The sequence below is a fragment of the Musa acuminata genome, chromosome BXJ2-6 (genome assembly GCF_036884655.1).
Source record: "Musa acuminata AAA Group cultivar baxijiao chromosome BXJ2-6, Cavendish_Baxijiao_AAA, whole genome shotgun sequence".
Classification (NCBI taxonomy): domain Eukaryota; kingdom Viridiplantae; phylum Streptophyta; class Magnoliopsida; order Zingiberales; family Musaceae; genus Musa; species Musa acuminata.
The window spans coordinates 931,535-959,200 of record NC_088343.1 but is presented as its reverse complement, the minus strand read 5'-3'; the positions used below and the strand labels follow the sequence as shown (position 1 = coordinate 959,200).

General features: G+C 37.0%; 4 protein-coding genes across 6 annotated transcripts; 3 read left to right on the top strand and 1 right to left on the bottom strand.

Annotated features, from left to right (window-relative positions):
• The first annotated feature begins 344 nt into the window (after window positions 1-344).
• LOC103971117 (uncharacterized) lies at window positions 345-6,874 on the top strand. The gene is made up of 7 exons (XM_009385073.3): window positions 345-673; window positions 1,473-1,544; window positions 2,686-2,750; window positions 3,891-4,038; window positions 4,127-4,210; window positions 5,614-5,700; window positions 6,512-6,874. Exons 1-7 carry the CDS (start codon window positions 401-403, stop codon window positions 6,515-6,517), a joined length of 735 nt encoding a protein of 244 aa, XP_009383348.2. The 5' UTR covers window positions 345-400; the 3' UTR covers window positions 6,518-6,874.
• Window positions 6,875-7,338: 464 nt separating this feature from the next.
• Window positions 7,339-9,221, bottom strand: LOC135614106 (fructokinase-1-like). The gene is made up of 4 exons (XM_065111132.1): window positions 8,685-9,221; window positions 8,272-8,604; window positions 7,741-7,857; window positions 7,339-7,648 (listed from the first exon to the last, which is right to left on the bottom strand). The coding sequence occupies exons 1-4, from the start codon at window positions 9,087-9,089 to the stop codon at window positions 7,520-7,522; spliced, it is 984 nt and encodes a 327-aa protein (XP_064967204.1). The 5' UTR covers window positions 9,090-9,221; the 3' UTR covers window positions 7,339-7,519.
• A 1,565-nt stretch (window positions 9,222-10,786) lies between these two features.
• Window positions 10,787-19,298, top strand: LOC135614103 (uncharacterized). Of its 3 annotated transcripts, XM_065111129.1 has the most exons (9): window positions 10,787-10,944; window positions 12,082-12,276; window positions 12,381-12,510; window positions 12,608-12,756; window positions 12,825-14,153; window positions 14,542-14,579; window positions 14,662-14,869; window positions 18,598-18,667; window positions 18,780-19,298. In XM_065111129.1, the coding sequence occupies exons 2-8, from the start codon at window positions 12,142-12,144 to the stop codon at window positions 18,643-18,645; spliced, it is 2,037 nt and encodes a 678-aa protein (XP_064967201.1). In that variant the 5' UTR covers window positions 10,787-10,944; window positions 12,082-12,141; the 3' UTR covers window positions 18,646-18,667; window positions 18,780-19,298. The 3 variants fall into 3 exon arrangements, with proteins under 3 accessions (XP_064967201.1, XP_064967202.1, XP_064967203.1); XM_065111130.1 differs by lacking the exon at window positions 18,598-18,667; XM_065111131.1 differs by lacking the exons at window positions 18,598-18,667; window positions 18,780-19,298 and having other exon boundaries at window positions 14,678-14,791.
• A 6,053-nt stretch (window positions 19,299-25,351) lies between these two features.
• On the top strand, window positions 25,352-26,524 carry LOC135613381 (uncharacterized). Its single transcript, XM_065110407.1, has 3 exons — window positions 25,352-25,852; window positions 26,065-26,098; window positions 26,228-26,524. The coding sequence occupies exons 1-3, from the start codon at window positions 25,387-25,389 to the stop codon at window positions 26,304-26,306; spliced, it is 579 nt and encodes a 192-aa protein (XP_064966479.1). The 5' UTR covers window positions 25,352-25,386; the 3' UTR covers window positions 26,307-26,524.
• The last annotated feature ends 1,142 nt before the right edge of the window (window positions 26,525-27,666 follow it).

The window sequence follows — 27,666 nt, the reverse complement described above, 5'->3', positions numbered from 1 at the left end:
TAACCTCGGAATACCTCAAGACTTGATTGTGTCATTCATGTGTACAACGTCAAAAAATAACTATGACTATATTATTTCTTAAATACATTTACTAATACATATATATATATATAGCTTAAATATATTTAAAGGGTTTTGGTGTATTAAAATTGAGACATTATTCTGGATGTGAAGTGTGAGATTTCCTTTTCAGTGCTATATTATGAGGGGCAAAATGGTCAAATAAATTCAAGGCGGAGGCAGTGGGTGGAGGGGTAGTTTTGGTGTTTCACTTGGCTCGATCCAGTGTTTCTATTTCAAGTTTAATTTCTTGTTCTTCTCATCTTTTTCCTCCCTTTCTTTGTCCGAAACAGAGAGCACTGAGAGAGTGAGAGAGAGAGAGAGAGAGAGAGAGAGAGAGATGGTGGGGGATTTTATGGTGTGCGTCGACAGGATCATCGGTACGGCGGCGTGCTTCGAGCCAGAGAATGGCATCGTGTCGCCGGTAGGGGACGGCGGGTTGGTGGAGGAGGGTTGCTCGGTGAGCAGGATGGCCAATGCCGATAATAATAATAATAAGAAGAAGAAGAAGAAGGAGAACAAGGGAGGTGAAATGATAGAGTGCAGGATATGCCAAGAGGAAGGGGATGAGTGCGACATGGAAGCCCCTTGCGCTTGTAATGGAACCCTCAAGGTCTCTCTCTCTCTCTTGGTTGTTCTTTGTCCTTTCCCCATTCTCGCAATCCTTTTCCAGAATTTATCCTCATTTTTATGAATTTTAGTATAATAAAGTTGAGTTTTTTTTAAAGGGGGAAGGTTTCATTCTTATTTATAATTTCCATTTTCCATAATATAGTTTTACGTAATTTTTCATATGCTTTTTTTTCTTGTGGATATTGGCATTCAATTCCTCTTTTAAGGTCTCCAAATGAGTAGAGCTTTTTGGTCGACTGTCGTACATGTCGTTACGGTCAATGCTACAACAATTACTGCTTCAACAACAACAACAAGCGGTAATGTCCCAGTTAGTTGCAGTTGGCTGCATGAATCTTTTCTTGCCATTGAGCCCTAGTGAGGAAAAATATTACTAGTCCAAGCATAGTCAAGAAATTTGGGGAGGATAATTGACTAAATAAATATGGAATTAACATAGTGTTACTGAGGATAATTCACTATGCACTGTAGTTCTATAAATAAAGATTTGATTATTCTAACTTAACTAACCATATGACTTTTTTCTTTTGTATTGTTTCTGTAAACTATATATCAGTCTTTCTCCTCTCTCTCTCTCTCTCTCTCATCATTTCTCTTATAGCTTCTTGTATCTACCTATGAATGACCTGTTTCTAAAGATAGGTCAATTTTTGTTCTTCATTCAAGCATGTGATCTTCTAGGAATTAGGTTTTGTGTGGTCACAAATCTTCTTTTGTTTCATTTTATGTCAAATAATACTGGGAATCATTTGAGCTATTACTTTGGCCTTTGTATGCAGTTTGCCCACAGGAAATGTATCCAGAAATGGTGCAACAAGAAAGGAAACATCACTTGTGAAATCTGCAACCAGGTTGTGCTTCAAGATGCTGATATCTGCACATATGTTGTGGGCAAAAGGGGGATGCATAAACTTAGATGCAGCCTTGTTTTCGTAATGTTTATTCTTTTAGTAAAAAAAAAAAGAAGAAGAGCTTGGATGCAGCTGCATTTCTCCCTTTAGTATGCATGCAAAATGCCAACTACTTAATTTCTTCTGACATATATTTGTGCAAACTTAACCTATGTTGATGATCTTTCACATCTAGCCTGACGCAGATCACCTCAAGGGCTTAGACTTAGTAAAATTGGCCTGATCTTTCCAATAGTTATTTTAAAGATGGCCTACCTGATTGTGTTAAATGGGGCATACTAAATCAACTGCTAGTATTATGGGTTGTCTCAAGATATTGTAGTCATACATATCTTTTAAGTTGCAACTTAGACAAGTATCTGAGTGTTTTTCAGCAGCAACCACTATAAATGCTCCGAAATCATTTGAATGGAAATTTCTGTGGTAGGATTTTATGTCCACTATAACCATCTTCTCCCTAAACCATCTGCCAATTCTCAATCCATGTGTTAGAAACAACATCTGCCAGACATCCTTTCCCTCAATCCTAGATTCCTACTAACCTTACACAATTTCAGGTTCTGTTCCTTGAGCATTAGTGATTTGAATTGAATAAATAGGTGATTGATACTTCCAGGTTCAATTTAATTAAAAAACTTTTGGGTTGCTGCAGAACTTCTCTCTGTGCCAGTCTATCCTGTGTCAAAAGTTTACCTTTCACACAAGCCACTGAGTAAGGGGAACTGTCATGTACTATTTCTACCATGAATATGAAAGGAATTCTCAAAGAAGACCTTACCGTAAATATTAGTTTTCTGTGTACAAGATGAAGTAAGTTTAGCCCTAAACCAAATTAGGAGAAGGCAAATGACTGTAGAAGTATATGCCCATATACTTAATGACTAGTGATTCATGTCAGGCAAATGACCTGATGTCGATTATGACACTCCTCTTCTAGGTTAAAAAAATATCTGAGTGTTCATATAGGAGAAGCATGCCCCAAATTATGTTGGTAACCTTACGACACTAGAAACTTCTTTTGGATTTATTATTCTCACCTTTAGCTGGTAAAGCACTTACTGGAGTATTTCTGCGATAACAGGTTTTTGCCCCAAATTATGCTGCCCCATATAGACCCAGTCCTGATGTAATGGCTGTCGATATCAGGTACTTCTTGACTGTTTGTATTTTTTGTTCTAACGTAAATGCATGTTAAGTGAGTTTATGAATTTTGAAATCACCAATCAATTTTAAGGTGAATTGTGGGATTAATTTCTTTCAGTAGCTACTAGGAATTTTTTTGTGTGGACCAAATAACAATTTTAAAGAAACTATTTTGGAGCTGTCATGAACAGGCAACTCAATATTCCCATCGTCGGAAATGTTTACAATGTTTATGTGACCATATTAATATATGTAGTCACCCAGCCAGGAACTACAGGAGGTTTTCTTGCCAAGATTTCACAACAAAGTAGATGCAAGAACTTAGGATTAAAGAAAAATTTTAATCGAACCTTTTATATGGCGTTTACCATTATTGTCAATGTTGTTTTACTCTCTCATGCAGCATTGCTTGCATCGCTTCCTGAATAGTTAATGACAATTTGCATAAAAGTTTCTACATAATTCTAGTGAACCACATGTTATAGTTTTGAATCTAGTCACAAGATATGCTCGGTAACCCTGGATTTTGGCTTTTAGACTTTTTTACATTTAAGTGTGTTGTCTATTTGATCTTGTGTCCATGATTTTTCTATGTACCATTCTGTGTGTTCTTTTTTGCTACAGAAGTAGGTCATCTATCAGAGATTATGATTTCCATTTTATTTTGTTGTATTCTGCATTTTCATTTTTTGTTATTAGCATTTAGGATGATAATGACTAGGGCATATATGTCATAAGCTTAAGGACATCATTGTCATGTTTTAGAGAAGAGGGAAGACTATTAAGTTCTCCCAATTGTAACTAACCGAAGCACCAAACTGCATCATCCTAGAAAGACTACTACCCGCCATGTTTGATTTGAAAAAAATGGTTCTGTGATTTCGGAGTCTATCTCATCTGTCATCCTAGCTATTGTTTGAATGATTTGGTCACCAATAGAGAGTTCCAAGGGCATTTTGGAGAACACTCATGAACTGGGTCTACTATGTTAATTTCATATTTCATGGGATTCCATTAAGAGAATTGCATTTGTTCCAATTTAGTTTCTTGATACTAATTGTACTAACTTTACTTATAGTAGTGATATGTTCTTCTTCTTCATATTCTTCAGTCATTACCTATTTATTCACTGGTTTTTTTCAGGCAAAGTTGGGGTTCACGGTTTGATCTTCATGATTCCCATTTCCTTGCCATTGCTGCTGCAGAGCAGGGGTTACTAAATGCAGAATATGAAGATTATGCAGCCGCAAGTGCCCGTGGAGTTGCTTGTTGCCACACCGTTGCTCTAATTGTATGATCTATCATTATATTTTCAACAAGTGCTATTTAACTTGTATCTATGAAGCATGGAAGTCAAAATGGTTTGTGATCTGTTACAGTTGATGGTGCTATTGTTTGTTCGCCAAATTCTTAGTGCTATGAAGGAAGTTGGAATGATGCAGGACATATCAGCATTATTCAATGTAAGATGATTTACTATATATTCTAAAGTATGAGTGTTAAATTATGCTAATTCTTATAACTAAAAGACACTGTGAATCAGTTCAAACAATAGAAAGAGTCACATTTCTCACTCTTTTTTTTTTTCCAACCAAACAAGACAGTTCCAATTAGGACACAAACAATTACAGGTTTTCATCATCATAATATCACAGTGCAAAATTAGGTAGTTGCTGGCACTTTGGTGGAAATCCTAAAGAAACCATTTCCTCTTTAATTAGGTAGTTTCTGTTATGATTTGACTTGATAGGTTGACCCAATAGTTTGGATAATTTGACCTTATTTATGTGATCACCAAAATGCCTTAGCTTAAGTTGCTAATAGTATACCTACTTAAACTTTATCAGTCCAACCTAACATCTCCTGATATTATACTAATCTTGGTTTCACAATAGTGATGTATGCATTGGATTCTCTGTAAAATTGAAGTATACATGTTTTGATGGATGATTGCTTCTCTTGATTTAGTTGATTTTAAAAGCTTTTATGCAAAAGTTGGATTCTTATCTTATATTCTTTTCATATTTTCACTCTTGTTTTATTTACACTGTGTCATAATATTACTCCTTATGCCAAGTGAGCCTTTGTTTTTCTCTTTTTTTTTTTGAAGGTATGTGGCAATCACATGGAAGCACTTTTTGCAATTCTTACACAAAGATTTTAAAATATTGATGTTCTGTAATACTATGTTGGTTTATCATATCGCAATTTATCTTTGGGAGAAGCTACTGTAAGTTTATTAGCCCAAATTGAATCTGGCCCATGTTGTTAACATTAGATGAATGGCCAGGGTTTTATCTCCAGACAACATTGTCACATTATAAGAGTATATATATCAATGGTAACAATGAGCATTGGTAGGATTAAATCCAAACCTTAGAATTCAGATTGACTAATAGTTGATTTTTCATAAAAGAACAATTACATACTTATATTGCTTAGTCTCAGATATGTTCTGTCAATGTGATTTCAATCCTATGATCTTCTCCTACATATATCTTTTTTTGAAAAAGGAGCATAGTTTGAAAACAATTAGTACATTTCTTTTCCTTTCATTAGAGGTGCAATACATGGTACCTTGAAATGTCATTTAGGTGGTTAGAAAGCTGGAGGTTCTTCTGTTTGCAGTACGAAAAAGGTTATAGTTCTATTTTTGTCCCAAACATTAGCAAGATGCTTGTAATATAAGTGAAAAGATGATAATTTTAGGTTGAGCTCTGTGATTATGCAAAGTCTGGTGCCATTGAGATAATGATGTGCTATTGGTGCAAGCCTGTATCATAATGAATACAATTCAAACATTTGTCAGTGCTCTTGCTGTTTCACAACTGTTAGAAATCCATAATATTTGGCTATTCATTTGCAGGTAACTCTCCAGTTTGCTGGCTTTCTCATACCATGTTATGTGATAGCACGTTCCTGCTACTTTATACAAAGCCGTTGGAGGCGGCAGGTATGCTATAATTATGAAAATGATATCCTTTTCTGCATGGATTTTTAATGGATGACAAACTGTGCTGGCCGGTGTATACCTGTTTGCCCGAGAACTAATATGAATGTTATGATACTGGTGCATAAAAATGTGATCTCCGCACACTGGATATCCTGCATAAATATATACCCCACGACATATCTATATTTATGTAGATAGACCTCTAAAGTTGGAATTTGTACCAAGACCACCTAGGATCGACCATGTACCATATAACAATCATGAACCTTAACAAAAACATTAGATGAAATTGCCTTTGTTTAGCATTAGAGGACATTGTTAAAGAGTCTTTAGCAGATACTTTCAGTTAATACTCGATGCAAGATCTCAATATGATGATTGTCCTTAGTTACTGAAAATTCTAATATTTGAGGAATGAATGGAGTAAAACAAAATGTGCTAGTGGTATTTCACTTTGAAGAAATGGCACATTACTTGGATGTTCTAAATAGATTAGTCATCAACTATGCAGTAATCACAAATTCATCGACTTTCTCAAATTAGCAGCCTGCCCTCATGCAATGCAAGATTCAAAACCAAGTTTCGAAATAAGTTTCTATCTAAAACCTGATCAACAACTGTCAGGGTAACAAATCTAAGCCTCACATATATCATAATCATATCTATATGTGGAGTGGAGGTGAGCAAATCGGTTCAAGACTGCAATTTTTGCAGCGTTTAATATATTGCTTCTGGAATCTGGGTCTACTAATTCTGTTTGTTTGCTGATTCTTCAAGACGGTTGACATCCCATTTTAACATTCTTTTGCAGGTGTAGGAGTTCGAATGATGAGTTTCCGAAGAACAGAGAGCGTTCCCCGTTTCGTTGCCAAATCACCTCTGATATTGGTGAGTTGTGCTATGCAGGTGGAAATGAACGTGGGTTCTATCTCCATAAGAGTGCACTGTCTGTGTTAAGCTATCGAACAAGTCGCGATTTCACGAAAATTGTACATATGGAAGCTTCTTATGTTCTGTGTGTCATGTATCAGCCCTGCAATTAGAGTAGGAACAAGGCAGCCTGTGTTTGCTCTGCCATTGTTGAATGTGATTAATCCTTCAAAACATTAATGTGAAACCTTTATGCGGTGTCCTGAACCAATCTCAGAATCAAATGTTAATATATTTCCTTGTATGCGATGTGATACTTCAGGCTCGATAAATGTATTTGATCCAACTAATCCAGTGGTGGGTTCTTGATCTTGATAAATGCTTGATCCTTGTCTGTTCTGTTTTTGCAAGCTACATAAAATTCTCTTGATCGATAATATCTGATAGCAAAATCTGCAACAATAAGACCATAATATTTCAATTATTTAGGATCGATGATATTAAAGATATATGAATATTTCAATAAGGTGGATGGTAATTGCTTTGCCTCTTCTAATCAATAATATAGATAGATGTCTACGAATGAAAACAAAAACATTTCTTTTCCTATTATTCATGATAGACTTTATATATGGGAGTGAGTCATTATCATGAATCTTCCAAAACAACATATATAAATCTTGTGCATACGGTATCATATACTTCCATTAAGCTTTTAATGTTCTGCCAGAAGAAACATACGTGAGCAGGTTTGAGAAGATAAAGAGATGAAGGAAAAAAACCATCACCAATGCAGTTTAATGAGATTAATGACGAGAACATCACAGCAGAAACAAATTGCAGCCACCAGATTAAAGCTGGTGGAAGAAACAATAACACAGCGAAGGCAAAAGAGAGAGAGAGAGAGAGAGAGAGTTCTCGTATCAAAACACAGCAATCGAAGCATTTCTTATGCCCTCTCCATCAGTTGCATGGCTTCCGATACGTTGGGCAGAGAAGGGATGGCGCCCTTCTTGGTGGTGGTGATCGCTCCACAGGCGTTGGAGAACCTTAGCAGCTCCCTCAGCTTCTTCTCGTCCTGCAACACAACACATGAATCAGCCTCTTTCCATCACTGTTCTAATGGCAGGCAAGCTTGTGTGGAAGAAAATGAAGCATGGCATGCTTGACCTGCAAAGCCGACTGGTCTTCGACGAACTTCCCCAGCAGTGCACCGACAAAGGCGTCGCCTGCGCCGGTGGTGTCTACCTGATTGACGGCGAAGGACTCGACGCTGCCATGAAAGTCCTGGATTCAAGAAAACCGATGAGCTCAAATCTCGACCGAAGTATCAAACTAAATTTTAGATATAAATTCTCATGAGTTAATTCAAACTCAATCTTAAATATCTTATAAGAATTCTAGAAAAAAGATCCATTTTATTTTTTGAGACATCAAAGAAAAGCAGACAAATACACAGTAACTCTTGAATGAAATCTTAGAAGAAATGTAGCCGCCGTTCCTACAGAGATTATAAGATCTTAGGCACAATAAGAATTGTGATGCATATCATCTTGATTTGGTTTTGCTTCGTGTCTTCTTTCTTAATTATACTGATTTTAATTAAAGGAATGAATTTTATGAAACCATAAAGTCGATTCGAGTCAAAATTTCCTCGTCATTCTGCCATTAAAGGAATGAAGAAGCAGAGATAGGCTTTACCTTAGTGTAGTACTTGCAACCCTTCTCCCCGAGGGTGACGAGGAGGAGCTTGAGGCTGGGCCGCCACAGCCGCATCGCCACCTCGTCTTCCACCGAGTCTGTCCCGGTGAGGAACTCCAGCTCGACGTCACTCACCTTGATGATGTCGGCCGCATCCCATATGCTCAGGATCTGCTCCCTGGCCTCCGCCGCCGACGGCCACAGCGGCAGCCGCAGGTTGGGGTCGTAGGACAGCAGCGCTCCTGCCTCCTTCGCCACCTCCATGGCCTTCAGGTGAGCAGATCTACACGGCTCCGTTATCAGACTTATAGATCCGTAGTGGAACACCTTCGCCTGTGGGGACACACAGATCTGAGCTCAGTCGAAGCTAAGTTTAACGAGATCTAGCCAAGATTCGGTCGCCTGTGGAACACCTTTCGGATGAGGTCGAGGTTGAGCTCGGCCTCGGTGAGGAGCATGTCGGCGCTGGGGTTGCGGTAGAACATGAACTCGCGCTCGCCGTCGGCGCGGAGTGTGACGAAGGCGAGGGCGGTGCGGGCGCCGGCGTCGAAGGTGACGCCGGAGTCGTCGACGCCGTTGTCGCGCAGGATGGCGGCCAGCATGCGCCCAAACTCGTCGTCGCCGAGCTTTCCGAGGAAGGCGCAGCGGCCGCCGAGGCGGGCCACCGCGATCGCGACGTTGGCCGGCGCTCCCCCCGGCGCCTTCAGGAACCCCGGCGCCTCCGCCAGCGACACCCCCGACACCGTCGGCACGAAGTCGATCAGCATCTCGCCGAAGCTCACCACGAGCCCGGCCGCGTCCCCGTTCACCGTCACCATCTCTTGGCTGCGCTTGATATGACTCAGAACAGCAAGAGCAAGAAGAGGAGAGGACGCTCAACGAGCGACTGGCGGTGTATATAACCAAGAAGAGAGAGAGAGAGAGAGGGAGTCGGTGGGAGAAATGATCACAGTGAGGAGAGATTGAGACCTCCTACCAAGTGCTAAATAAGCTTGTTTTTTCCATGCCATTTGCAATTATAATGTTAATTTTGTGAAGGAAAAGAAATAATTAAAAGGAGAAATATTTATTACTTATTATATAAGATAAATTAAAAATATGTCATGTTAAAATTAAGTAAAAGTAGATGAAATGTTAATTAATCACTACAACTAAAACAGAAGAACAAATTAGTGGTACAAAGAGTACTAGAAAAAAAAAATCTAAAATTAAAAATAATTAATTTAATTCGAATCAGGTCTAAGTGTGCACCAACTCTTAGGTTAGATCTCCACCGACCTCACCAAATATCTTTCTCTTTTCTTCCTCCCCTCTAAAATATTATTAGTTGTTGGAATGATCTAATCATCTACCGATACAACCGACGACCGAAAAGATGTCTCCCAAGTCTAATTCAATTATATTAAATATAAAGGAGATTAAAAATTAATGGTGAAAAGCTTCTTCATCTTTGTTTTGCCGTGTTGAATGAGCCATCGCCACCTCGGATGCCCGAGGGGGAGAGGCTCGTAGATCTCGAGGGCGAAGACGACAAAAAGAGAGACATGCCACTTACCTGTGTTGTGATTGGAAATCCCATGGGACCCGCCTTTTTCTCCTGTGAATAAAGCGGTAAATGATCCGGGTAGACTATTTCAATTTGAGGAGCGGATCTTCGTTACCTCCGAAGGCCAAAGAAGCGAGTGATAATTATTTGTGGTAAGATGTTTTGTACCAAAAAACTCTACCTGTTTTGTGATTGGCGGATTCGACCCTCGACCCGAAATCTTCGACGAGAAAGCGGGTGCCTCAGCGGGTACATGACGTTATTGGTATTGTTTTGGAGAGTGTATCAATTATTTATTTTAACCTTCGACCGCACCCCAAGCTTTTACCTATGGCGTTATTGGAGGAGTCGAACTGGGCCCAACGTGCCACCCAAGAACGCGGGTCTTTAGCGGCTATGTCGAGGTCTAAATAGAGCAGGTGTTGCTATTTTTTTCCACCTTGGCACTCGAATCTTTTACCCGTGTCTTTATTGGAGGAGTCAATGGGTCCCAAAGTTTCCTCCGATAAAAATGCGGGCGTGGAACGCTATTTCCGTCACATCGGGTAACGGTGCACCGGTTGTTTAGGACCCGTTACAGATCACGAGGCCGCGTCACGTGCGTAGCTGCCATCTTAGTGGACCTTCAAACTAATTCACTTGGAAGCATACCCACTCCATCTTAGTGGATCTCGTCCGGTCAAATAAGATTATTCACACGTTAAATCGCCAAATCACTACATATGCTTACAGTTCGGGTCGGGTTAATAGACATGATCCGACCCGACTCTCGTTGGGCTTCGACTCGTATCACGGGCTATGCACAAATATTACAATGGCCCTAATCAAATTAATCTCATAAAAAACATCCGACCCGCTATCATCCGTTCTTGAGTCCAAGAAAACACGAGCGATCTCATGGATCGGGCTCGATGCGGTGAACCCGAACCCGGATCAACATGAAGTGGTCTCCCTCGATTGATCGATCGATCTCCACCGGCGCCTTTGAGCAATCCTTCCCTGTTCTCGCCTCTCCTCTCGTCGCGTCTGTTCTCTCTCTCTCGGTGGTTCTCTTCCGGCTTATCCCTACGATCATCGCGAGCGCCCAGCAGATGAACGGAGCTCTGGAGACTCCTCGTGTCGAAGAGGTACCGAGCTAACCCCACCTATCCCAAACCCTAGCCCGCCCTTTCTTTCCGCTTCTTAGATTCCAGGCCTTGCAAGTTTGGTTCGATCTTTGATGATCGATTCTGAGCTTTCTGTTTGATTTTTCATGGATTTCTTCTTTAATTGGTAGCTGCTTCGATATATAGCTATGTTTTTTTTTACTCGATTTGCGAGATGGGATTCGGAGTTAGGTTCAAAACTTGCAGCTTCTTCACTTGCATCCATCTGGAGGACAGCGTGCAGTTGTATTTGCATGTCGTTTGTCAATTGGAAGATGTCATACATACTCATCTTTGTTTTCTTTTCTTATCTACCATGGAACTGAGTGGCTCTGTTGGTTTGGCCGCAAAGTGGTACGAACGATGCCCTTGAAGGAAGACCTATTTTGGAGTATAGAGCAATTCCAGTCCTGAGAATTAACATAAATAGGTGGCCCAGTCCACATTGCTCTCTCACCAGTGCGACATCTTGGGAGGGTCAATGCATGACTGAAACCCTGGTTACCCAGGTCACAAAGGAATAACAACCTCATCCTGATGCCAGACTCGCCTTTTCATTCTTAAGCATGTTGTCAATTACTCAAATATATGAGTTTATGCACGCCTGCTTGGTTTCTGCTTGCACTTTATATTTTATTCCTTGGATCTAATACATTGAACGGAAGTATTGAACAGAAAATATTGTTGTGGTCAGCAAGTGCATATCTATGTGAAAAACAATCTGTTTGCATCTTGATATTATGTAAAGCCTTTCAAAGGACCATGAGAATCAAATAGAGATGCTAACTGTTGAAATTCTACTCACTATCTGACGAGCAATCTTGTTCTGTTTTGTCAGTCATCGTCACACACACACACACATATGTGTGTGTGTGTGTGTGTGTGTGTGTCCATTTTCTTTTTCTTTTTGAAGTTATTAATAAAACTGATACAGTGTTGTTTCTGGTTATAACTTTTCTTGCAATTAATTGACTGAACATGCTTTCCTTGCTTTTGTTTCTCTCCTCCATGTTCTTTAGAAAATGGTGTTAATTTACTGCTTGGTTTTCTTGTTTTGGGTATACAGTTCCAGCTGTATACTAAAAAATTGTAACTATGTTGATTTTTTTCTCTCTTCAGTTTTATTGGACATAAAAGTGGAATTATTGGGACTAGCTGTTTTGGAAGTGTAAAGTCGAGATGATGGATTATCAGAACTTAAACTTCTATCTCAAAAAGTCGAGAAAGGAACTTCAGAAATTGTGCAAGCAGCATGATCTTCCTGCAAATAGAAGCCATGCTCAACTAGCCAAGTCGCTGGTTTCACTGTTTAAGGTAGATTACCATATAGTTAATAAAATTCCTCCATAAATATATAAACTTGGTGGCAGTCTAGTTGCAATTTAAATTTGTTAAATACATATCTAATGTTTTCGCAGAAAAGAAATGCCAGTTCAGCATCATCACTGGAGAAATCAACTAATTCTAAGGATGGAATTTCCAAAAAATCATTTGTATTAGAAACAAAAGTCAAACAAACATTCATTTCTCTGGACGAATCAGCCGGAGGTAAAGGTCATATGTCATGAAATTTGCAATTTTGCTATAGTCATGCCAAAGTGCCAAAGGAATTATTTTTAATCAACATCCAGAAAATTTTTTGTAGGACTGTTTGGAAGATCAAATTCTTCTATGGTTAATATACATGGACGGTCTTCTAGCGTTAGTGAAATTCCAGGTGAAAGTAGATCACTCTGTCAGACTGGTAATCAAATGAAACTTATTGGCCATATGGTCAATCTAACTTCTGAAAAGGTATGTTTATACTTGGTTAATATTAATTTCATTGTGCATATTATTTAGGACATATTTTTTTAATGCAGCCACAAACATGGCCTGCTAATAATAAAGGTACGGAAGGTTTTGGATCTTCTTCTGAGCATTGTAACATGGGAACAATATCTTGTGTTGCTGCTGATATCCAAGAAATTGCAACAAATCGACTTCATGGTCTGGATTGCAAGGAAGCGAGTTTCAGAAGTGCATCTGGAAAATTGTTGGATCATAGAAATCCAGAGGAGAAATTAACCCAGGATGCTATTACAAACAGTAGAACTTGTAATACCATTCCTGTACCATGTGAACATAATAAACCTCAGGAATACTCCATGGAAAGTGGGTTTGTATCTGCTGATGAAATTTCTACAAGAACCCCTTCACTTCAATTCTTTGTGATGTCAGAGGAGGGAATTAATTTATATGTTGATTTGAATTCTAGTCCATTAGAATGGATCAATAGCTTAAAGGATGAAGTGTGTGTCCATCAAAATGCAGAACATCATGAGTCAATGACTCTTTCAAAAGATATTAGTGGTTCACCAGAAGATGATCATATGAAAATTTCACCATCTGTTGACAGTGGGATGCACCTTCAGTGTGTTGGAGTTGATCGGAACACTGGTTGTACTAATTCATCATTGAGTTCAGTTGTCAGTGAGAATTGCAATTCTGAGGCTTACCCACCTGACACAACTGTGGTGACATCTGGATCTTCTGTTTTGACATCAGGCAGTGTTCCTGCTGGCTTATCAGGTTTGGAGGAGAATCAAGTGGTTTCATCTTCTTGTGCAGCTTACTCAGTTCAAAACAACGTGGCATCTGATATTGCATCTTGTCCTCAAGAAGGTACAGTGTTAATTCAAGACTCTATTGATGCTTCCTTTGCAATGGTCAAGGGCAATGCATCACTTCCTGATGCTTCTACAAAATCTATTGATAACAAGGATGTTGGTGCCATTACTCCTGTTACAACTGATGGCTTCATTTCTAAGACTGCATGCATTGATTTTGTTGGTGTTGAAGATAATGCTTTATCTAATACATTGAGTGACGTTCCTGATAAAAGTAACCTTCCTATGTCCAAGGATATACAGAATAGTACAGACACTAATCATTATGGCCATCTTAATAATTATAGTAGAGCATGTGAAGACTCAATTATGCATGCCACCGATGAGCTGCCAGAGAATGCCAGTCCACACGAAGGGTTGCCAAATTCTGTTCAGCTTATTGGACCGATGGTACCAGATGGTCCAATGGCCGATGCACAGTCAGAGGTGGGGGCAGCAGTTGACCTTCTCTATCAACCAGTATGTGTTAACTCTGGAACGGTGAATCCTGAGGATCAAACTTCAACGTTTCAAGATGAATCGGTAATTGTTTTTTTCTTGCACTAAATTCTCGGTACCTTTTAAGATGTCAGGCTTTTAAAGGATGGTCATCAACTTTTATCACATTAAAGCTATTGCATTTTAGTGGAGAACCATGTATGCACAAATGTATGTGATGGCACAATAACTACATAGTAGACTTTTTTCATTTGTTTGGAGAATCCTATTTGCCTGCTCATCTAAGCTGAAAGGACACTGACTTCTTTTAGAAGTCCATGTTGTTCTTTTTAATAGCATTGGATTATGTCTTTTCTTTTGTAACCATAATAATTGTGGGACATTGTAAGTGGGCTCTATTTGCTATTTTATGAATTTATAACTGATGCCTCCTTTATGTTTGATAACCAACCAACTGTACCTTTTGATGCAGGGTCACAGCACACCATTGAGGGGAAAGGACACTTCAGAGTAAGTGACGTTTGATCAAAGCTCGAGTTGCATTTAAATTCCTTACAGCATTTCAGCATTAAACATGGTTTATAATATGCAGATGTTCTGGAGTGCAGACTTCCCTAGACAATTGTTCTAAGAGATCTAGCAACGTAGAGTTTCCTGAGGAGATCCATGTTAAGAGGCAGCACACTTGTGAAAATATGAGTGGGACAATCATGGACTTAAAAAGCACTAAAAGTTCAGCCAAGGAAGCAATGTCTGATGAGGTTGTTATACCTAGGCGTTCCACAAGGCTTGTCTCTAAGGTTCAGTCTGCTCCTCTTTAAGATTTGTCCTTAGACAATAGACATGGATTTACAGATGTTGAAAATTGTTATTAGTGGGAGTTTCTTCAGTTCTTATAATTGCATAAAGTAGTTTAGTTTGCTAAATGCTGTTAAGTTAACTAGTAATTTTTACCATTTTGCAATTTGAGTCAGGAACCTATATCTTGTCATACTTGGGATCTTCCTTGATCCAAGACTTTAGATGTACTGGACTTTTTTTGTGACTTCCAAATGTTATCCAATACCCAATCTTCAATTATTTGTTGAGTTTACTTATTCATGTATTCAGAGATAGTCTTACCTAACCTAAAACAGTATTATAACTTTTCTAATCATGCCTTAAACTCATATAACTTATTTCTACTCCAGTTTCATCTACTAGTAAAGGTTATCAGGTAATAGCTTATACCAGGGATCCGTTTTGAATGGTAAAGGCATTCGCATCACATGCAAATACGCAAAGGTATAGTGTTGACAGATAGTGCACATTTAGGATTGTTTGGGCACTCATCTTTTCTCAAGTTGTCATGTGTGCACTTATTCTTTACAATAGGTATGGTTTTATGAAAAATATCCATAATAAAATCATGGTGAAGGCTCCTTTTTTTCCTTTCAAAACATGTTATTTTGTTTGGAAAACAAATTCTTTTTTGAAGGCTGTGAAAAATTTCTCATGTCATATTGAGTAAATGACTTTTTTTCTTTGAGCTCCTTGAGATAGTTGATTAAATTTTCAGGAAGATGGGACACCTTTAATGAGAACATGTCTTCTACTTCATGTGGGCTTCTATATAGTCCTGCAGCTGAATAAAGCACCTTTCCCTTCTCGTCTCATCACGATGGAGATTTCTCCATTGTTATTTTTTCCTAATTTTGACCCCAAAATATACTGATTTTGTTTCATGTCATTTGTTACCTTAATGCAATCACCTTCAGTTATCTGCCTTCACTGAAGAGCCGTTTAGGTGAACTAATCAACTTATCTTTCGATCAGTAATTCTTGCTAGCTAAAAATGCTTGTCCATGACATACTAGCACTTGTGGAATTAAGGGTAATGTTCCCCCATTCCTGATTTTCTTTTACATTGTCATGGTAGTTAACAAGTACCTTATTATTCCATCCTCCCTCCTTTGTTCTGACAGCATCTGAGGACACATGTAAATTTGTCTATTGTAAATTTGATTGGAACATATTAATGATGGTGTGCAACTCCTATTCATTATGTTATTCACCCCTAGTTGTTAGTACATCTTGGCATCTCTATTAATAGTGGTTCTTGACATCTATATTTTCTAATAGGGAGAAATTGGGATCTCATTTTTTATCTATTGCTAGCTTTATTTGTTCTTATGCGTCCTTTCTATAGGACATAGCAGATGATCAGCAGTTGAATTGGCTCAGAATTGTTTGATCTACATGAATTTGAGCCGATCAAATGGGTTTATCTGCTCCCAACCGATGGCTCTGCTGTGCTAGGTATTGTGAGCAATCTTAGTGATGAAGAAATTAAAGATCACTTGAAAAAGAGTGATATGATGATTGTCAACTAGTTAGATAAGAATTTTGTCATTTTAAAATGCTAGTCTTGCTCAAAAGACAAAACAAATAGTCTTGTTCTTTTTGCTCAAAGATGCTAAATTTATTGAAACTTTAAGCAAATTGGGTGTAATATGTAGTCAAGTGTTTTCATAGTTTAGCTCAAAAGATCATGATTGACTTCCTTATCAGGATTAGAATCTGGAATCTTGGGATTGGACTAGATCATCTGGGTCAGGTGAGTTATGCTCAAGTTGAAATCTGTCTCAACGGACCTTAGATCAGCTGAAAAGTTGTCAAGACAGGTCAAAATGCACCATACTTAGCTTTGGATAAGTTGGAATTAGTCAGGATTGGCTGGTGTCTAGGATCAGGTTGGATTGTGGAGATTGATTGACATCAACCAATTCTTGAGTTAGGTTAACATCCTTTGACAAATTAGAGTAAGGGAAATCGGTTGATATTGACTGGATTCACTAATTCTTGAGTTAGGATAGTCAACCATTGAAAAATTAGACGTGACTGGGTTGGTTCAGCTTGCCCCGTTCAGGATTGGTTGATTTTGGAGAACTTTGTCCACAGAAATGAAATGTGAATGCTATTTCAGCTTTAGATTTTGCAAACTTTTGAAAGAAACTTAGATTTTGCAAACATGGAGCTGAATCCCTTCTGATCTGGCTTCCCTATTTACATTACAAAAGACTCTTTTATTTCCATTTCAAGTAGGAATATGATTACAGAATCTGAAGTACTCCAGCATGTTGACGGATACAATCTTTCTCATTAATCTTATGGAACTAAAATTCTATCTGCTTCCAATTGTCTTGGCTGCACAGGTTGAGCTTATATTTTAGAAAATGCATTTTGTTTTCTTATTTATCCTTGATTAAGTCAAACAGATCTAGATTTAACAGTCTACTTAAAAGATACAAAGTGGATTAAACTTAAACCTAATGCCAAAAAAGATTTGAAGGGATGTTTTTGCTAATAGATCCTGTTAATTGTGGCATAAGCTTGTAATATATGGGTTGTCCTTGATGTTCGATGGGCAGAAGGAAAGTGATTTAATTTAATGAATGAACATGCAGGAAAATAATTTCAGCAACATTTCTTTGACCTCAAAAAAAAAAAAACTTATGACATATAACTCGGTACTTGTATTTGTAAGTTGGTCCATAAGCATAACATTATTATAAAGATATTCATATGTTCCTTTGCCCTCTATAATTTTATCTGCCAACTGTTTCTCTAATTTAGCACCATCAGCTTCTATTTCTTGCAACCCTCTACTGTATGTTATATATGATGATGCTAATACAAATATTTGGATTTTGGACACAGGTAAAATGCCTTATTGTCACAAATTACTCCTTACAAAATGCACATGTTTTTCATCTTGTCAAACAAAGAGTTTATTTATCCAACAATTGCATTCAGTGCTAGGTCTAAGCAAATGTCCAGGCTTCATCATGTTGCACCTGGATGACCCTAGTGGTCAAAACTTTAAGCCATACAGGCAAGAATGGTAATGTAGAGAGGGTTTATTAGTAGAATATGAAGTTTTGTATAGTTAGATTTGAAAAAATATATATTAATAACTAGTCTCACAAAATAAATTTTGAAATATTGAATTGAGCAATGGAAATCTAAAATATAAGAAAAAATGTATAAAGTGAGAGGGGCAAATATGAGAAATAAGACTTTCATATCTAGCATCTGTTTTATGCTTTTGTGAAAAAAATTAGGAAGAGGAATAGGGGAATCCAACATGTGACTCAACATTGAGCCAAGGTCCTGATTTATATCAGCTGACTAAGCTGGTCTGACTCATGAACGTGCTCTGTTTAGTGAGTAGTGTACTCTGCTGTCTTGTTAGCTGTGGCACATGTATGATAGGTCTTAGATTCAATTGCTATACACCTTTGGTTCAGTCTTTCTATATACCGCATGCATGCTTGCATGTATACCATATACCATATACCACATGCATTGTTGCATGTGGCTTGTGCACATGCATATAGAAAGAATATAGAGTTGAATGCAGGAACACTTTTTTTTTTCTCCAGGCCATACTGAATAAAGTAATTGTTATAAATTTCTTGGAAAACAAAGGAAGAACCTGTGATGGATGTGCAACTGACCATGCTTTTGCTGTAACTTGATTAAATAGGGAAAAATAATCTGTTTAAAGAGGTCAAGAGATTTTGGATGTAAATGACCATTTTAGTTTTTGAACACTGGTAAGTGTTCTGTATCATGCATCAAAATGGTTCTTTCGGTACTTCCTTGATTATAAACTTCATGACCTACAATTTGTTGACTAATTTGTTCTTATTTTTTGTCTGTGTGCAGTAAAATCCATTGCATGTCACAAACGACTGTTCCTGTACTGTGTTACAGTTGCCATTTGTTGTTTGCTCCAGAGACCAAGCTTTCTATTTGAACTTCAAAAAACAACTTTAAACACTGAACCAACTCCAGCGCCTGTCATCAAGAGGATTGTAGGCCATGAGGGTTCCATGTAGAATCTTGAAATAACACCCAGATGGCAACAGCATTGCATCATGGAATTGGTTCAAGACCAGCATCTGAAATTCCATCCTATCCTTCTAAGTTCCTGGTATTTCACAATGCAAAGGGAACAAGCCCTCTCAAAATCAACTTTGTATTTATGTTTAATGTTGCTAGACATTCATACAGGTCGATCATTTTTCGATAACATAGTAGACTTGTATTGTATGTGTTCATTACTTGTACACTTCATTATAAGTTTCAGATCAGTTATTTAACTGATAGTTGATGTGTAATGAAATACTGATATGGAATTTGATGGATTAAGTTTCTGATTAATGTTAATTCTATATTACTAGACAGGAGACGCTACATGGAGAAAATGAGGTAAGAAATCCAACTCATAACTCTTCCATGATATTAGTCCTCTGTCACATGGCCTATTAACCCTTGGCTTTCCATATCATATAATATATGTATTATTATATTAATGTTGAAGATAGTTGTTGTGAGGATTATTACATCTACATGATAAAGGTTTGTGAACTTAACTTGGCACCCATGTTTTTCTGCATTTATCATATACATGTACTTAGCTGTTAAAGGTTTTGTAACTTGTTTCATGATTACATGATATTGTGAATTGCATTGCATCTAACTTTGTCATTCATGTCATTAGAATATCTAGTACCCCTTGTTTGAGGGTAGAGAGATGGTCGGGACACAACTGCATGCCAAAGGTGAGTTTCTTTCTAATAATGTTTAGTAAGTGTTTCCAGCATAAGCTTCCTATAATTTTCAAGGCAGTGATTCATCAGGCTATCATATCAGCTATGGATCTTTAACTTGTTTACATAATCTTATTGGGTCAGGGTTTGAATCTATATGAACTTGGCACTCAGGTACATTAAAACAATATTATATTCTTGAATATTGTTAAATACATTAATGTTATGACTGTTGTTTGGTGTATGATACAGACCCAAACATATTTGAAAGATGATGAAATTTGTGCTCTTCTGTAGGTCTCTCCGGTTATTACCAGCAAGATTCATTAAAGTCTTTATATACTAAAATTCATATGAACTACTAGCCTACCAATTGGCAGTAATTTTTATGGGCTCTCATCCTCACATATTCCTTACTAGTCAGGAACCGTTTCTTGGATTTTATATATAGACTTAGAAAACATTAGAAGTTGAAAAGCATATTGTAACCAATGATCTTTTCATAAATGCATGATGACATTGTGATGCTTTGAAGCATGTCCTCACGGTATATATATGCATATAGATTGAAGAAAATTCTTATATAGATCGGTAATTATTATTCAGGCTATTATGTTAGTCATTGATTAGCAAGTAAATTTTGATAATGCTAATACGAGTGATTTTTCGTAGGTGTATTTTCAGAAAAGATTTTTTTTCCTTTTTTCAGCAAATTTCCTGTAGAGTTCTTAGCTTTTCTCCATTTATAGCAATACCTCTGTACTATTTCCTTTTATTTCTCCTATCGAAAAAAAAGTTTTGTTTAGGACACAAATGTGCAAATTGTAGAGCATTTTGGTATTATTAAAAAAATATGGGACGATTTATGAGAGGGAGGGAGAAGAAAAGAAAAGAGGTTTTTTAGGAGAATTTATTTAATTCTTATTATTAATAAAAATTAAATATTTTAAATTTAATTAAGTTGATGATTTTTTTTATATATCTCAATGGTGATAAAAAGAAAATTAGATAATCGATTCCAAATAGTTGGATCTTACGATTTTATTATTATTATTATTATTTATCATTTAATTTTTAAATCTTATACCCTTTTTCGTAAGTCAATTTTAAATATCTCACGTGGGAATTCTCATGTAATTATTGGGCGATAATGATTGGCCATATGGTAGTTGGGTTATGCTTGTCTAAGGTCGCATGTGCTTTCTTCATACCCTATGCGTCTTATTATATCATTATACGTGTCGAGTATCATGACGTCGCTCATCACCACAATCACCTTGTTTTCGTATTGATGTGAGCTACATCAAGTAGAGACCAAGGCAGAACTCAAATAATATGGTGTTGTGTATTTGATATGAACTACTTCTTGCATAAGTTTTATCTATACGTGATATATCTTTAATTGTTTTACGATTTATATTTAATATATGTATATATTTATTTAAGTGTATACAAAAATATAAGAAAATTAGTTAATGAAAATAAATAGCTTGAATCCATGATTGAAAATTTAGGATTATACGGTTGGTTGCTGATCAAACTCGATGACGGAACTCAATTTCTATGGATTATGAATCCATTGCATATGCAATTGATATATAATGTGATCACATCTCTCCCAACCAAATTGCTATCCTCACCAAACCTCTTGCTCCTATGTTGCCACATAGCTCGTTTATATATGTATAATATAGGAGACAGGTTCTCCATGTTGAATTATCTGTCTCACTCTCGACTTGTCTTCTCCCTCCCTCCCTTGCTTGACTCGTCCCAGCTACAAATCCCATCAATGATCAAATGAAGTAAATGCTTCTAGAGAGAGAAAATGTGGTGTAGTTTGATTGGATTGACCAAAAGAGGTGTGAATGGATTAGAATGATGCAGCATCAAATTAATGGCGGCAACTGCAATGCCAGCATCCACATCATGCGATACAGGATTGAAGTCGATTGAAATAATGACCACATATTATATCTATCTTCCAAGGACTAGTGATTCATATTCAATAGTTTAATTAGTCAGTTTATGTCATGAGATGGGACCTTAATAGTTTTGTGGCTGTCATAGAAAAGGCTTTGTCTGAACATGGTAATGCAGACACATTGAACATGGAGAGGGAGATCCTTTTGTAGTAGGTTGGTAGGAAGTATAGCTCATCGCATGGTCATGTCGATTGGTTGGATTCGCATTTTGACCAATTAGGCCATCACTTATCTTGTATGAACAATATTTTGATCGGACTCCTATTCACCTTTTAGAAATTTTTTGATAGATAATTCTACCAAGTAAGCATGATAATATTATTATGATGATACATTGTGAATAAAAATAAAACAAAGAATGATATCCATTTCAATGATTACCTCTTACGCGTAGAAAAAAATAAACACAGATTGCTATTTCAATCAAGATAAAAAGATTATGGCTTAGACTTGTTAGAAGAGTAATTATAAAGTATAGATAATTTAGAGCGTGAATAAAACTTATCGTTCCTTTAAAAGGGTGAATATATGATTTGACGTTGAGGTTTTGCTATCGATAATCAAAATCTTTATAGTCAAGTTAGTCGATATCTTTAATAAAGTTTATTTTTTATAATATATTATTTTATCATAAAATTATAATATTATTTTATCAAAAGAGAGAGAGAGAGAGAGAGAGAGAGAGAGAGAGGAAGCATTTGTAAGTTGTGGTGAAAAATCAACAACAATAATAATTACTATTGTGGGGGAGGAAATGTACACAGGTAACCATTTCTATCTTGATGTAGTAGATAGATGGGTTAGGCTTGAAGAAGGACCATATAAGATAATTATATGGTGTGGATTAATAGATTCCAAGTGCTGACCAACATCAAACTACAAATATTCAATGAGTCTACTCAAATATACTTTTATTACAGCCATTACAGCAATAAAAAGAATGAAAATGTGATTTCCCATCCATTACAGCAATTACCTTTTATTTGTGTAAAGAAATGTATACAGGTAGCCATTTCTATCAACATAGAAGCTCATGAATAGATTGATGGAGGACCAAATTGCATGAAGAATAAAGTATATCAAATGCATCAAAATAATATATATATATATATTTATTTATTTATTTATATTTGTGACTAGAAACATCCAATGCAAGTCTTGAGTAGATTTTTTTGTGTACTGCATTAAATTGTGGCTTCCTACATGATTTGTATCTGCATTTGCTGCTATCAAGCAATCAATAATGACAACAACTAATTCCTTATGCTGATAAGACATCTCCCAATAGTTAATAGCAGCATGGAGCTATAAATCTTACTGTCAGGACTTGAATCCAAAGGAATTAAATGTCTCTGACTGCCCATTCCATAGAGCGTCAACAAGTCATAGGAAAAAACCTCTTGTTTGTTGGCCATCAACAAAAGAAATTAGTGAGAATGAATGATTTGTGAGAATAATAATTGCTTCTCTACTTGTGTTTTTTATATCTCATCTTTTAGATGAGAATCATATGGTCTCTTGGTTGATCATTAGGCTACGATTAGATGATGGAATCAGCTACTCCTAATGTGATTTTAATATCCCACTCGATATTAAATATTTCTTGATATGTAATATTGTGTTCACAAAATAATAGCTTGACAAATTATCTTTGCATAATTCTTAGAGCTCAAGCCATAAACAAATGTATAATATGATGTCAGACTATGCTGTTGACACAAACTTCACTTGCTTGATTAATTATGTGATAATTCTCAATTGCTTATATGAGAATTTTAGATTTGATTTTTTCTATTTTATAATTTTTTAAAAGTTGAAAAAGTGAAGCTTAAAAAAGAGTCAAAAGGTGACTTACTCTGAAACACTCTTCTATGAAAGATTAAATCATCTGAGTCTATCAAATTTTATCGCAAAAGGATAAAATCGTTTAAGTTCATCCATAATAAATAATTTATTAAAATTTAGAGAATTTATACGAGTTTATGACTAGCGTAAATCTTATCATACGATGCTCACCGTAAGATCCAAAGAGGCTTTGGCCCTTCGCTAAGGATTAAAAATATTTTTTTTTCAAAAAACATATTTTGAAATCCATATGAAAGAGCAGAATTAGATCAGAGTCTTACAAAGGTTTTTTTGTTTGTTCTTAAGTCAAGATGACAATAGCAACAAAAGTACACTTCAACAAATAATTCCTTGTCCACTTGTTAGAATTAATACTGAAATAGATCAATCTTGTTTCAGAAAAAGAATCAGTGGAGCTGATGGGCTCCTCAAGTATCAGAAGATGAAAGAGAGATTCCTGTTGTGGGGTTGGTAGAAAGAAGAGACGTGAGAAGCCTTTTTTGTCCAAAGCTGTGCTTCAGTCTTCCAACTTGGAAGTTCTGTTCTTGTGCTTGTTGGAAGTTCTGTTCTCAGCCTCTCTCTCTCTCTCTCTCTCTCTAAAAAAGAGACAACATTAATAACAAGGAGGAGGAGGAAAGTTCTTAAACTAGGTTTTGTGTTTGATTTCTATCCAGTAAAGACATTGAGATTCTTCATGAAACAAGATGTTAAACTTAGTCTAGTAGATCTTTAACAAAGAAACAAAACATAATAAATGTGTCAATAGTCAACTTTGATTGTGTCTTTATGTTTGTTTTTCAAGACTGTTTTTTCATGACCTTAGAAAACTTTTTATTGTTGCTTTTCATTCAAGATTAAATAATTTGGACCAAATAATTATAATTTAGCTAAGTGGTTTTATTTTTTTTTTCTTGGTTGCTACTCTATTCAATTTAATCCACCATTTATTTAAATTCTATAAGTGAAATCTTTTTTTGACTAACTTATTTTCATTATTTGGAATTCTATAGAACTAACTCTCAGGTACCTATTTAGCACTCTTTTAGAACTATCTCACATTACAAACAATCAACATATTATATATATATATATATATATATGACTCCAAATATTAAGATCCTTGGTATATACATCCATCTGAAAGTAAATTACCACTAGTCTTGGTTATTAATTACCAATATTATTTTATAAAAATATTTAAATACAAAAATAAATAAAATACTTCTAAAATTCTCATTACTTTAATAAAGCTTTTTGGCAAAAAATATTCCAATTAGAGTTTAAGCATCCCTGATATAACACTTAAATGACAGTCAAACTAGTATAGATTAATTAAAAGGACATATAAGTAAGTTTCTCGGCTGTTTAACATTAAAATTAGAGGAATAAATGTAAAAGTAATTATATATATATGGGAATATAAATGTAATCGTACTGAAATCGAAAGGGCGCCACGCGTACGGCGGTGATGAGCGAACCTCTACGTGGCCGGCTCCAAGTTGTGGGTTCTTCACCTCTCCCGTTGATTGCGTGGCCTGCGACCAACTGCTTCCACTGCGACTGCGGAGCCAGCGCCATGTACCCATGTTCGTACCTGTCTTATTATTGCCATATTGATCACAGAACAGTGGATCCCACTGTTCTGTCCAATAAAACAAAAGTAAGCAACACAAGGTGGAATTACAGTTGGTGGCAGAATTATTGCTGGTCCAGATTGTCTCGGGCCTTCGAGGCCGCATCACATGCCATGATATGATGATGATGATGATGATGATGAATCATTATCACATATCCCACATGAGCGGAAGCCATAAAAGGCCACCCACATCACCAGAAGAAGAACACCCGAGAGAGAGAGAGAGAGATTTGACTGCTTCGATCACCTCGGAGAGGATGGAGGAGGAGGTGGAGGAAATGGTGGAGCCGGCAGTAGCAGTGGATGAGGAGGAGGAGGCGGAGGTGGGGGTACAATGGAGAGGATGGAGGGGAGAGGCGCCGTGGCCACGAAAGAGTGGAGGGGTGATGCTCGAGGGATACGTGGACGGCGCGGACAGCGGTGGGGATCAGGGACCCGGCGGATTCTTGAGAACGAAGAGCTTGACGGACGAGGACCTGAAGGAGCTAAAGGGGTGCCTTGACCTCGGCTTCGGTTTCAGCTACGAGGAGATCCCCGAGCTCTGCAACACGCTCCCGGCTTTGGAGCTCTGCTACTCCATGACCCAGAGGTTCTTGGACGATCACCACCACCACCATCATCATCATCAGCGCTCGTTCGACCGCTCCTCCTCTGGCGAGTCCATGGATCTGTGCGCGTCGCCGACGTCTCCTCCCATCGCCAATTGGAGAATCTCCAGCCCAGGTACAAAAATCCGTTCTTGCATCCCCCCTTCTCCGAAGCCCTCGTTTCAAAGATTCCATTTTTGTTCCTCCATATACCATTTGGAGCAGCCCTTGTTTGCGGGAAGTACTTGGATTGTGAAGAAAAGATCTGATCTTTACGTTTGACGAATTTGTTTTAGCTGCAATGACCTGGTATCTGATTCAGCTTTTCACTTCTATTTCTCCCACCAGGGGATCATCCAGATGAAGTTAAAGCAAGGCTGAGGTATTGGGCTCAAGCAGTGGCTTGTACTATTAGATTATGCAGCTGACAAGGGTTTCATCTTTTTTTGTGTTCTTCTGGAGACTGGAAGAATTAATAGAATTAATCCTCTGGTGTCATGGCATGCTGCAGCATTTTTGATAGAGAGGGGAGTTTCTTGTCAGAATCATATACCAGAGGCACAAAACTGAGGCATAGAGGAAGAAGATAAAGATAGAGATATACAAGAGAGGAAGTTATCTGGATGGTCTGAGGTCTGAGATCAGATTTATATCAAGTCTGACCTACAGTCTTGTAAAGCACATCTTTCTTGTCTTTCGTGTATGATAGTATAGATGAATCAAATGTGTTTTCTTTTTTCCTTGTCCATATTGATTGCTCTAGTTTGTGAATATTGTTTAATGTAATATGAATGAAATTATAATCATAGATTTGCAGTCTTACAATGTTTTACAGTTCACAGACATGCCATAAGATGCTTGTTAATGACAAGAGGGAGGTGATGCATTCACCACAGAGAGCAAAAGAAAACCAATGTTATTCTTCTGATTATAACTTGGCCAAAAACACCACTGGAACATATTGTTACTGCATCATTTACTTGCGGAAAACTCTTTGCTTTTCCATTTAATTGATTTCTGGCCATGGAGGCCTGTTTTTATGATAGATTGATTTGATTTCTTGGAGTTGTTTAATGATAGTTATTTAGCATGCTCTTGTGGGTCCTCAAATCTACATGTATCATTCACATTGATTAAATGAGTGTATGATTGATGCAGCAAAATATCCATGGAAGATTGGGGTCTTGACATTGCCATATACCATTTACTATATGATGATACTGGCATTAATTGTTCTACTCAGGAGGAAACTTCTATTGTGGAAAGAGATGCACATTTCAAAGCATTTCTTCCAATTGTATTTGACATTTTTGTTCCCCAAAATTATTCAAGAATGAGTGCAGGATTTGTCAGAAGCAATAGAACACTACAGTGAACACAGAATGGTTCTCTCAATGGTGGTGGATGGAGAACAGGGTTTGGAAGAGCAGTAGAAGATGAATGTTAGAATAGATGGCACAACAAAAGGAATATAAATGGAGAGAGGAGAAATTGTTACATGGTGTGAATCATATCTTAAAAATGGACAGACATATTGTGACCATAAATTCCTCATGTCAAATTTATCTAGTTGACCATGTGGATGTGGTCCAACTATGCAACACCTAACAATCTACAACAAATGGTGTGGTGGCCACCAAGTATTCATCAATCTATTTGAAAATGACAAAAGATAGACATTAAAAAAAAAGAAAAAGAAATCACTGAAAACATGAAAGAGAGAGAAGGTGAAGAGAAGCAGACAATAAGAAAAGAAATGAGAGAGAAAGAAGCTGAGGAGCAGAAATGTTAAATCATAAGCCATTTTGTGGTTAAATATTGCCCTTAAAAAAGATAAATAGAGAATATCAATGGACAATTTCTTTGATAGATGAAAGTGCACAATGAAAGAAAAGGAAAGAAAGATTAAAATAATCAATGACAATAATAAATATATTTTAAATATTTATT